Below are 12,340 nucleotides of genomic sequence, written 5' to 3' on the forward strand. Positions count from 1 at the left end.
TGCAGGTTTGAGAATCAACATAAACTTGTATTGGCAATTCTAAATCAATGTTCAGACTTTTAATCAAAGATTCTAGCCATTCTGCTGATGTCAAAGCATCAGACAACGCTGAGAATTCAGCTTCTCCAGTACTTAATGCCACAATGTTCTGTTTTCTGCTCTTCCAGCACACTGGTGTATTTGCGTATTTTATTACAAATCCAGTAACAGATTTATTTTCCTTTAGATTTGCGAAAGAACTATCGCAATGTATTTCTAAAGACTTTTTGTCATCTGGACAAATTCTGAAAACTTTTTCAGCAGTTTGTTTTAAATATCTCAGAACTCTTTTTACTCCAGCCCAGTCTGTATGTGAGGGATTTTGAATCCTTTGACTTAGGATACCAACAGAAAAAGAAATGTCAGGCCTTGTGTTGTTTGCAATGTACAATAAAGAGCCAATAACTGAACGATAAAATGAAATTGTTATCAAACACTTCTCCATCTACATGTTGTAAAAACTGAAGAGCCATGGGTGTATTAACAGTGTTTGCATTTTCCATTCTGGTTCTTCTCAAAAGATCATAAATCTTGTCAGTTTGGTTTAATTCAAAACCACTTTCATTTCTGGCAATATTTATGCCAAGATATCTATTAACATCTCCAAGATTTTTGATTTTCAATACTTTGCTCAAATTCTGAAATACTTCCTGAATTTGTTCCTCAGATCCAATACATAACACATCATCCACATAAATTACAATAAACATTTGTGTGTCTCCACTTCCTTTTGAGTACAAACAAGGATCAAAACTATTGGCAACAAAATTCAACTTTGTCAACACTTTGTCTAAATGTAGGTTCCAATTACGTGCACTTTGTTTAAGACCATAAAGACTTTTCTTAAGAAGATAAGTCCCTTCAGGAAGGTCAGATTCAAAACCTGGGATAGCAGATATATAAACTTTCTCCTCCAAGTCTGCATGAAGATACGCAGTATTCACATCAAAATGTTTAACTTTTAAATTCCTATTACTGGCAATTGCAAGGGTTATTTTTAGTGCTTCCCCAGACACTGTGGGGCTAAATATCTCATTAAAATTTTCTCCATATATCTGTTCAAAACCTCTAGCAACTAACCTGGCTTTGTACAAAAAACCACCATCCTTTGTTTGTTTACGTCTATAAACCCAACGACAACTTAGAACCTTTACATTGTCAACTGTTTTAGACTTCTCCATGACTTGCAAATCTTTCAAAGCATCAAATTCACTTTGCATTGCTTTTAACCAAAGATTTCTCTCAGTCTCATCTCTTTTCAACATCTCTTTATAACTTTGAGGTTCAGACCAGTCATGTTCTTGTATTTTCACAACTTCACAATGGTATCTCTTTGGAGGAATACCCTTAGTTGTCCTAGAACTGCGCCTAGGAATGGTCCTAGTACTATCTCCTCCATCAGTCTCATCAGTTTCTGAATTACTAGAGCTAGTACTTTCTGAACTAGAAGATTCAGCTTCAGCTTTTCTCTTCTGAGGTTCTGTCCTTTTAATTACAGGACTACTGCCTTGTAACTGACTAGAAACAGATTCTTGCTTCACTTGCACTTGTGTTCCAAACTGTGTATCTTGAGATGTGCTTGGTTGTATATTTTGCTGTGCAGTCTGTTGTGAAACTGATTGCACTTGTGTAGCAGGCCGCTGTGAAACTTGCTGTGTAGTTGGCTGTGTGGTTAGTGGTGTGTGCATTTGAGTAGTATTGAAAGGCAGAAACACTTCCTTATTTGAATGAATCCTTTCCCAACCACTGTGTTGTTGGAACTTCACATTTTTAGAAACTAACACCCTATTATTACCACACCAAAATCTCCAACCTTTTGACTCAGAAGCAGGGCCTAGATATTTCAATTTCTTCCAAATAGAATCCTTTTTATGTCTTTGTTGAGAAGGAATTAAGACATATGAGTCACTTCCAAAAACTCTGATTGAACTCAAATCAGGAGTTTTTCCAAAAAACAACACATAAGGAATACTATTGACACTTTTGCAAAAAGAACGATTGAGCACAAAAGTGGCGTTTGCCACGGCTTCAGCCCACAATCCATCAGATAAACTAGCATCTCTTAACATTTTTCTAGCCACAACCTTTACAACACCTATCCACCTTTCTGCAACCCCATTTTCACTGGGTGAGTAAGGATTTGTTAACCTGTGAACTATGCCAAACTTTTCAAGCAAATTTTGCATTTGTTTGGACATAAACTCAGCACCACGATCACTCTGAAAAGCTTGTACTGCGTACTCAGGAAACTGTGTTTGCATTAGCTTCAGCCAAGCAGAAATTTTTTGAAAAATTTCACCTTTAGTTCTTAGAAAGAAGGTGAACTTCAGCCTTGAAAAATCATCTACCAAAATCAAAAAATATTTTGACCTGCCTACAGAAGTAGGATGAGGACCAGATACATCAATATGGACAAGCTCTAAGACCCTTTTTGAAACTCTAGCACTGTATTTTGCTATAGGAGCTTTCTTAAGATTTTCTGCTGCACAAATTTCACAATCTAGAAAATTCTTACATCCTTGAATAGGAATCTCACACAACTCAGCTGTCTGTCTTAGATACTGCCATGACAAATGACCCATTTTCCTGTGAAATTCATGAATACATTTGTCGTGTAATGACCTGGGATTATCAGGTATCTGCTTAATGCAAGCAGACACATTTGTAGCAGACTTTAAAACAAAAAATCCCTTTTCTTGTCTCAGTTGCACTTCATTACCTTGAAGACCAATTAGCATAGACTTTTCTTTCTTTAAAGACACCTCAAAACCTTCATCCAAAAGTTTGTTGACACTGAGAATATTATACATAATTTCTGGTACATAGTACACATTCTCAAGAGTACATTTCAGACTGTCAATATAAAGATCACCACAAGAAAATACTTTAACTTTTCTATCATCTGCCAAAGAAATAAAGTTTATATCAGAGTCTCTCACATTTGTCAACAGTTCTATAGTTTTTACCAAATGCTGAGAACAGCCTGAGTCAATAATGAAAGAGTTCATTGTATCCTTCTTAGAGGTCACCAGGAAAGCATGCTGTAAGTCCTTTGAAGAACTAGGTCTCTCCACTTGCTTGTTTCTCCATTGTCCTGGATTCTGTTTGCAATTCTTAGCATAATGCCCTTTCTTTTTACATTTAAAGCACACAATTTGTGACTTTGGCTTAGCAACACAAGCAGTGTCATTAGAAGCAGTCCCAGAACTTGAACTCTTCTGCATAGGAGCAAAACTTCTCAATTTGCGTTGAGCTTCAAATTCCATAATTTTCCCCGAAATAAAAGGTATCGTAAGATCCCTGTCTGGAATTCCATGAAGAGAGTCCATAAACGCATTAAAAGGGCGAGATAGAGATCCCATCAAGATTAACGCTTGTTGCTCAGGGGGAAAAATAATGTCTCTTGCTCTCAATTCCGAAAAAAGAGCCACAACTTTTGTAACATGAGTTTGAACTGGAGTGCCCTCCTCATGTTTGAGGTTAAACAGCTGTCGCATAAGAATTATCTTTGAACCACTTGATTGTCTTTGAAACATATCTTTAAACAGATTCCACGCAGTTTGTGCATGAGGAATATTATGAAGGTGAACCAACAAAGAATCTGACACAGACAACTGAAGAAGCGCCAAAGCTCTTTCATCTTTTTGTTGATCCGCAGGAGTTAGTTGAGCTGGCAAATTCTCAATTATGTCCCATAAATTCTGGGAAACAAGATAAGCTTTAAATCTGATGCTCCAACTGAGCCAGTTACTATCAGATAGTTTATCAAAAGGGAGTGAACCAACTTGAAGAGGCGGCAAAGCCATTTTGGTATTTCACTTTAAAGTCCCAAAGTTCCAGAAACAAATACTTACTGCACCAAAAAAGAAAGGACCCCCAGTATACCCGGGTTTCAGCCCAGCCAATTTATATTCACTTCTTCAAGTAAAATTGGCTTCTAGCAGTCCAATATCTTTCAAAACCTTGCAGTAATTCTCTGGAATTCAAACACAGGGTCTGACTCACAAACTGTTTGCTTCTTCTTTTGGCTTCAGAAACATTTGCTGAAAAAACCTTTTGTGCAAGGCAAGACAGGAAAGCAACATAGTTGGCCCTTGCTGCTCAGGCACGTAGAAGGCAAATTCTCCAACATAGCAAGCCATAAATCTTCTTGATTTCTCTGAAGGCAAATCTTCCAAGGTTTAGTGTTCAGCAGCAAGCTATCACTTTTAAACCTCGCTGCTCACCAAAGCAGCCAGGAGCAGAAGACTCAAAAATGCCTTCAAAAAACTTCTTAATGTTCCACCACATATTTCAAAAACAAACATCACCTCAGACACATGGATTATGCAGTGTTCTGGGCCCATAACCTGTCAGCAGAGTTATAATATCAAATAAAAAATAACAATACTACAGCAGAAGCTTACTTTATTATAGCTTCATAGTGGAAACTCAGAAATCAGACATCAGACCCTAAACAAAAACCTCCAACCAAATCCAAGACCAATACCTAAAGACTGCAGGCAGATGCAAACCATTATAACAGCAGCAATGAGATCCACCTGCACCCAATTGACCAAACCCAAACCACAAGCATTTCAGCAATTAAAGGCACAAACTTACTTACACAAATATAACCAAATACATACAATGAACAATATAATTTTGCACATTTTACAATACTTCTAACATAATAAAACTATGAAATTCATAGGATGGCCTCATATGGACAGGCAACTTGAAGACACTTACACAATCATTTGTTTGATAGAAATACTGCAGAAAGTTTTTGTATGTAATGATGTATTTACTTGCTTTCATAGTTTTCTTGAATGAAACCATATTATTGTATTAATGTTCTGTTTCTCCTTTTTATTGTTGTTGTTCAAGATACAGAGTATGGGACCTCATCAAAGAACAAAAGTGGATGTTCCTGACCATGTTCTTTACACCGTAGGTTCTTGTGTTCTTGTAATCGGCTGTATTGGAATTACTGGAAACCTTCTAGTCCTTTATGCATTTTACAGGTATGACTTTCTGAGGTATGTTTCTTGTTTCCATGTTTCATGAAGAAATATGGGAAGGTATGATTCTGCATTTATATTACCATCAGAGATGTTTTGTACTCATATCTGGAATCTCCTTGATATATAGGAGTTCTTTATCACCCAGGAAAAATCTAGGAAAGTTATACAGTTTGATCAGATTGTAGGTATAATATTAGTTTTGCTTGCTGCAAATATTTCATTTTGTTCCCAAAAGTATGGAAGAATTAAGAGTGGATGATACAGTGCAGAAAGCTTTGCTTTTGTGGCTGAATAGTTTGGATTGTGTTTGTTTTTCAGAACTAAAGTGTAAGTGAAAGGCAGGAACAAGAATGTTTCATGGGAACGCCTAGTCCCTAGTTGACCTGCACAATTGTTATGCAGCCTCAAACTTTATCCCATGCCCTCTTCTCATGGTTACAGTGCTGCACTTCTCTCATTCTCAGTTTGATCGCTTGCTCCATTCGTAATGAGCACTGTTTTTAATTGAGTGTTAGTTGTTGTTTCATGCTTATATATTTTATTTAATTTGTATTTTAAAATTGTTTTCATTTTATGTTCTGTTTCAAGGAACCTTGTGCCATGTGTAAGCTATTCTGAGTCCCTTCGGGGAGATGATTGCGGGATAAAAGAATAATATTATTATTATTACAAATAGATTAATACATTTACATTATATCCTAATACCCAAAAGGCAGCCTCATAAATTTGTTTACATCCCATCTGGTCATGGTGGTCCACACCTTGGTTACATCCCAGATGGACTACTGCAATGCCCTCTACAATTCAGACTTCAATGAGCTTAGCTTTAGCAAACAGCTATAGCATGTGTCCTTCTGAAATGTGGCAATAGAATGTCAAATTGGCATTTGAAAAGAAACATTTACTTTTTCAAAGATTCTCAAGATGGCACAATCCACAGCCTTCAAGCAAATTGTGTTAGCTTTTATCTTTGCACAGAATGGTGGAAAAAGACTGAACATGTGGTTTCAGATATCGTGCATTTCAAAGTTTTTTCAATATAGTAATGTTGTATATCTTACTTTAACCCTATGTCAACACTCTTTCATAGCAGCATCATGACAGCATCCCATGTCAAGATTCTTTCATAACAGCCCATTCAGACACTTTTCTCTATTATTACCAGTGGCAAAGCAATACATGATTATAATGGCAAAAGGAAGCTTTGAAAGGATAATGTGAATGTTTATCATGAATGCAGAAAAGATACTGCAGGGAACATGAGTAGCTGAGCTTGTACCAAGAATTCAGAGTACAGCAGATTGTCAGGAGAAAACTGAAGCTTTTGTGTGCCAGTATAAAGAGCTGGAAATTTTCCAAGAAGCAAATATAAAAGCTGGGCAATGGGGAATCCTGGATGAGAAGTGCAGAATAGAAACTTGGGAGTTGGACAGAAATGAACCCCAGTGATACCACTGACTTTGGTTGCATGTTGAGTCATCTTGTTGGGATGAGACTCTACAAAGACATGATGTAAAAATGGCTCCTGTCTGGAGAGATGAGCTGCGAAGCTCATGCTGGCGACTACTGCTATACCTCATATATTGACCCTTAGGATGCGTTGGACATCTGTTTTACTTTTCTGTCATCTGCATCAAATTGTTAGAAGAGGTTTTCCAGAGGCTTAGCTAAAATAAAAATGCAGATGGTATACTCCTCTCTCTCTCTCTCTCTCTCTCTCTCTCTCTCTCTCATTTTCTTTCTACTACTTTTAGCAGGCTTTGAAAATTCTGGAGGAGATTTTGAGATGGGGAAGAGCAAAGAAGCAGAAATTTCATTCACATAAAGATAGACACATATGGGTCAAGAAGTCAAACAGTTCAGATGAAAGTTGGCTTCTGGGCTTTGAAGGGACTTCACTACATATGAAATACAATTTTCTATTTTGGAGTCCCCCTTATCTGTCTTATGAACTTAGGCTGGTTCACCCAGGCTGTAGCCATTTGGATGCCTGTTGGGGCTAGACATTCCAGATACAGAAATGCTACTTTTGATTGGTTGCCCGTCTGTTTTTAGCATTTGGTTGTAAATGTTGGAATTGAACGGTCAAGCACAAAATAGTTTCAGAGTGAGTTATTTCAAAGGCCACCTACAATGGCAGGCAATTTCAGAAGGTATGGTGACCAATTTGTCATACTTCCAGTGAGAACCCAGTATTCTTTGCTACAGAATTTGAGTTGGAAGTGGAGAGGAGAAATCACTTACAGTAAGGACAAGCTTTCTTCAACTGGTTTTTCATTATTTGATTTCATTATTTGACCAAAATGTATTAGCACACCCCAACAAACCATTTCAAATACTTGCTTTCAATGTGTTTTGAAATAACTGCTGGTGAAAATAGATGATGTATTTTGCCTGGGATTGTATGTTGAGGGTTGCAAAATACCCCAGGGCTGTGTACGTGTGTGTGTTTGCTGTATCTGAACCACACAAAGACACATGGACTGCGATTTTATTGAGCTTTGCTGACCTCTTACTGTTACTCTTGCTTTTGTTTTATTTTTTCTGTTGAAGAGCTGTGCGATATTTTACCTTAGCCACTAAATGTTACCTGCTAAATGTTTTTAACTACATTCTAATTTGTTTTCCATTAAAAAAACCTTAATGTTACTGCTTTGAATGATGTTTGCAATTGTTGAAACATTGTAAGTCTCTATATGAAGACTTGTGTTAAAAACAGAACAATATATAGTTACCTAATGCAGGAATTTAGTATGCTACAAGCCAACAGTTCAGTATTGCTACATTGTGCTTTTTTCCTATACAGTGTTCCCTCACTACTTTGCAATTTGCTGTTTCACGGGGGTTTTGCTTCCTGGCATGATGGAGTGTGGAATGGGGTTTAGCCGCCCCGAGTCCCCATCGGGGAGATGGTGGCGGGGTATAAATAAAGATGATGATGATGATGATTATTATTATTGCCCTCCCCCTCGGGAGAGAGGCAGCCAATCATAAAAAAAGAGAGAGAGAGGAGATATAATGCCGTATGTAAATCACGGCCTTATAGCCCCTTCCTTATTGCTAGCAAAAAAAAAAAAGTGTAGTGCCTTTTTGCTTTTGCCTCACCCTTGGAATATATATATATATATATATATAGAGAGAGAGAGAGAGAGAGAGAGAGAGAGAGAGAGAGCATCCCTACTTCACAGGTTTTCCCTTTTTGTGGGTGGTCCTGGAATGTGACACCCGTGATAAGTGAGGGAACACTTGACACCCGTGATAAGTGAGGGAACACTGTAGCCCCCATTACTTCCCATCTACAAGCAACAACATAGAAATATGAAAAGGCCCAGTTGAATTTTAAAAGTGAAGACTTCCATTTGACAATGTACCAGAGCACGTTGCTTTGCAAAGCAGTCATCCTACATGGATCTTTTAACTGATTCTATTCTGAATAGAGGTTGTTTTATCCAATTTATATACCTGGTTTATCTAATGTAATATTGTTTTCTTGTTGATGTATTTCATTTTATGTATTATGTATTTTATGTATGGCATCTTTGTGTACTATTTTGTAACCCACCCAAGTTCCTATGGGAGATAGTGGTGGGGTATAAATAAAGTTTTTGTTACTTATTATTATTCTGGAAAAGAAGAAAAAAATAGCCTACAGCTATGTGTACAATATTAGTAAGAGTAACTCTTACTGCAAAACTGACCTGTGTTGCTCATAGACCCTCCATGCCAATACTAGTCAGAATAAAACATAAATACAGCAACACAGAATGAAAATGTTTACATTCCTATTTTGCTTCTTCCTATTGAAGTAAATTATTGCCGACAGTGCAGGGCAAAGGGCATTATGCCATTACGATTTTAACCTTTTTGGACCAGCTGCTAACTGAAATTCTTGCCTGTTTTGCTTACAAAAAAGAAGTATTAAGCAAAACATTTAAGAAATAAACCTATCAAGCTCTAGCCCATTTTAAAAATGTCAACCCTACCCTACAAATCATGAAGTAGAATTCTATTTTATTGAGGTTTTAGCAATAATCTCTTTGTCACAGGCCATGCATTTTGATCATTTCACTTCCCATAGACAGATCTGAGTAAAGGAGAGTGACAGTGTTCTGTTTCTTTTAAATGTGTCAATACCCCCTGGATGTCTGTTTGTCAGAGCACCTTATATCCTTTGCACAGTGTGCCATCTTTTATGGCTTGCACAAGGAAAGAAAACACATCCTTCATTTGGAAGTCTGATTGCTGAGACAGGTATCTCTGAGGAAACCCCATCGCAGTAGGGGATACGTGTTTTCCTTACTGCCCTGTGTGGCTATCATTCAATTTCAGTGAGTCGATTCTCAAGACTAACATGGAATTTATCCCACTAAATGCAAAATCTCACATCTGTGTGACATTACTAGTGTAAGCAAGATGAAGTCAGAAAAGAAAACATGTATATACAGATACTTTGTAAACAGAATTTAATTTTTATTTTAAAAACAAAGTCCTGTGATCTCATGCAACATGTGAATTAGGATTCATTACTGTATTTCTTATATAAGTATGATTATTTAATTGGTGAAGCCAAACTAACAATTCATAGGGTTGTTGTAGGTTTTTTTGGGCTGTATGGCCATGTTCTAGAAGCATCTAAAACATGGCCATACAGCCCAAAAAACCTACAACAACCCAGTGATTCTGGCCATGAAAACTTTCGACAATACATTTAACAATTCATATCTCAGTTTGTTCTGAATTTCTTCACTTAAAGTAAAAACTTGCTTGGTTTTACATATTTTTCTTATGTTACATAACAGCTTTAAATACAGTTTCTAAACCTTCAGGCAGTTCTTGTTTTTCAGTGTTTTAAAATGATAACAATAAGAAAAACAACTTTTGAAAATATGATAGACAGATATAAAAAAGTCCTTAGAGACTAAAGTAGCTGCATGTCACACATTCCATTTTTTAAAAAATTGTGGGATGCAGGGAGAGAACTTGTGCTTCGGATATTGTTGTTATCAAAACAAGTATTTATTCGAAGAGAAGCTGTGGGTTATTATTTTCACTTGAGTTGCACAGATTGCTTTTGGGACATATACTCAATGTCTCAGGAAAATTCCTGTTGAACTTTCCATGCATGTTGCCAGCATTGGTTTTCTGTTCTAGGTGGATGGAAATTGTTAAGTAATTCTACATGGATCACTAAACATAAGTCAGATAATAATGACTTTTAATCACGCTAAATAGGGATGGCGTTATCCCAATGACCTGAAGATTCAGTACTCAGTTTTGAACTTCTTTCTTTTAGTTTCTGGATTAGTCCATGTTACATTTGTCCAATAATACTTCAAAATATGTAAACACAAGGGACTAGCATAAGAATGCCACCATCTTAAAGTGCAGGTCGTAAGCATTTTAGTAAATCCGTACCTACAACTCGATTTTATGAAGCCAGAGGCACAACCCCACCAAATGCAAATAAATCATAATACCCATTTACAAAGAAGTTCATTAATGTTTGTAAGTCTCTGTGAGTCACCTTGTTTTTCAGGGCAAGCAAACTCTCCTGGCAGGTGCAGCTAAAATTGCTATGACATACTCTCTGCAACTTACCAGGGCTGAGAGAGAAGGGAAGAGAGGAAGTGCTGATGGCATTTCCCTTAAATGCAGGAGCCACACTCCCTCTTTCGCCATTGTGGAAGTTGGGAGGAAGATTGGCGGTAGTGCAGGAGCTCAATTTGTCTGTTCTCAAATGCTTTTTAGCCTAGCAGCTTAGGATACTTTGAGAAGTTTTAGCAGCAGCCAGCAGTAGTTTACTGCTGTCACAGCTTAGGATATTTTTAGGATCCTTTTTCTTTGCAAATATGGGAGTTTTCATGTTTAGTAAGGATTCATTTGGGGGTGGGGGTCAATTTTTTCCTTTGGATTTCTTTAATTGAAAATTAATTAATTCTACAAACTGCTTTTTTGTTTTCTAATTTGTTTTAATTTTAGTCTACCAACCAATCTACCTGTTCCTTTCATTTGCCATATTTTGGGGCAATTGTCGTACTACCAAGTAGCAGCTGCAACTGCCAACCTCTTTCTTGGCTTTCTTTTCCCATATTAAAATATTTTTGGTTCAAAGGTATAATTCCACAAAGTGCAGTGCTTGCTTCATTTTCTGTTTTCTGGGAGGAAAATCCCTTGCCAGGGTGTTGCTGCAGGATTATATTACAAATATTTTGGGGTCAATTGACAATTCTAGTCTACCAACCAACCAGTCCTTTTCCATTACCATATTTTGGGGTCAATGTAGTATTAGTGTACTACAAGCGTGGCAACTGCCAAGTTTCATCATGATAGCCATATAAAATGGAAAAGCCAAAAGTTGTCTGTGGTTGAGAGAGAGTGACTTGGCCAGGGTGCTGAAATTGGAAAAAAAATCCCTAAAGATCAGTGGTTATGCAAATCTTACTGATACTTTGCAGGAGTAATGCCCATGTTATGTTGTGCCTTTGTAGAGAAATTCAAAGTGATAGCTCTTGTAGTTTTTTAAAATTTTATTTGTAAAAAAATACTTTAAATCCCCCAAATCAGTGCATGAGTGAAACATTTTGAAACCTAGGGAGCTTACAGTAGTAACTATGACCTACAAGTGTAGCAAGTTCAATTTTGATTGCCATAAAAATGATGGAGAAACGAGCCCCAGATTGTTCCCATTGGTGCAAATGGGCAGAATAACGAAACAAAATAATAATAGAATTTTGAATTCAAAACAAAACAGATAGTTTAGAAACACTTATGAAATGAAATGGGACATACTAAATTCATATTTCAAAACGTAATGGATTTTTGACATTTCACATACCCCTAGAATCTGTTTTTCAGCAGATATAGAATGGGTACAGATAATACTGGAGAATTTTCTAACCTTTCAATTTAAAAAAATATTTGCAGAGATTTGCTTTTGGAATAGACAACAGATGCAGTTACACAGAGAAAAGATTTAGTGGTTTTTAAAAGATTGTTTTCTTTTATGCAGTGCATTTCTGTCCATTCCAATCAATTTTATGAATGAGTCTTTGAAGGAACCCCACATGAAAACCAATGTGGAATTAATTAGCCATTTTGTGGCCAAAAAAAGTGTTGCACATATTTAGTCCTTGCAGGTTTTGGTAATAACAAGTTTAACATAATAATCACACACATATTTCACATGCCTTCAACATATATAATTTTTTTCAGGAAGTTACATGCAAAGGTGTAGATAGACAGACATATACTGTATGTATAACTAAGACTAATGCTAAACTAAAGCTCAAAACACT

General features: G+C 36.7%; 1 protein-coding gene across 2 annotated transcripts in view; it reads left to right on the top strand.

The window, feature by feature from the left end:
• Positions 1-12,340, top strand: part of LOC132776998 (melanopsin-like) — a 59,559-nt gene that overhangs the window by 20,793 nt on the left and 26,426 nt on the right. For both annotated transcript variants that reach the window (XM_060779222.2, XM_060779223.2), the window contains exon 2: positions 4,909-5,045. In XM_060779222.2, coding sequence (XP_060635205.2) covers positions 4,909-5,045 — 137 coding nt within the window. The remainder of the gene's footprint in view (positions 1-4,908; positions 5,046-12,340) is intronic.

This window comes from Anolis sagrei, chromosome 5 (assembly GCF_037176765.1).
Source record: "Anolis sagrei isolate rAnoSag1 chromosome 5, rAnoSag1.mat, whole genome shotgun sequence".
NCBI classification, from domain to species: domain Eukaryota; kingdom Metazoa; phylum Chordata; class Lepidosauria; order Squamata; family Dactyloidae; genus Anolis; species Anolis sagrei.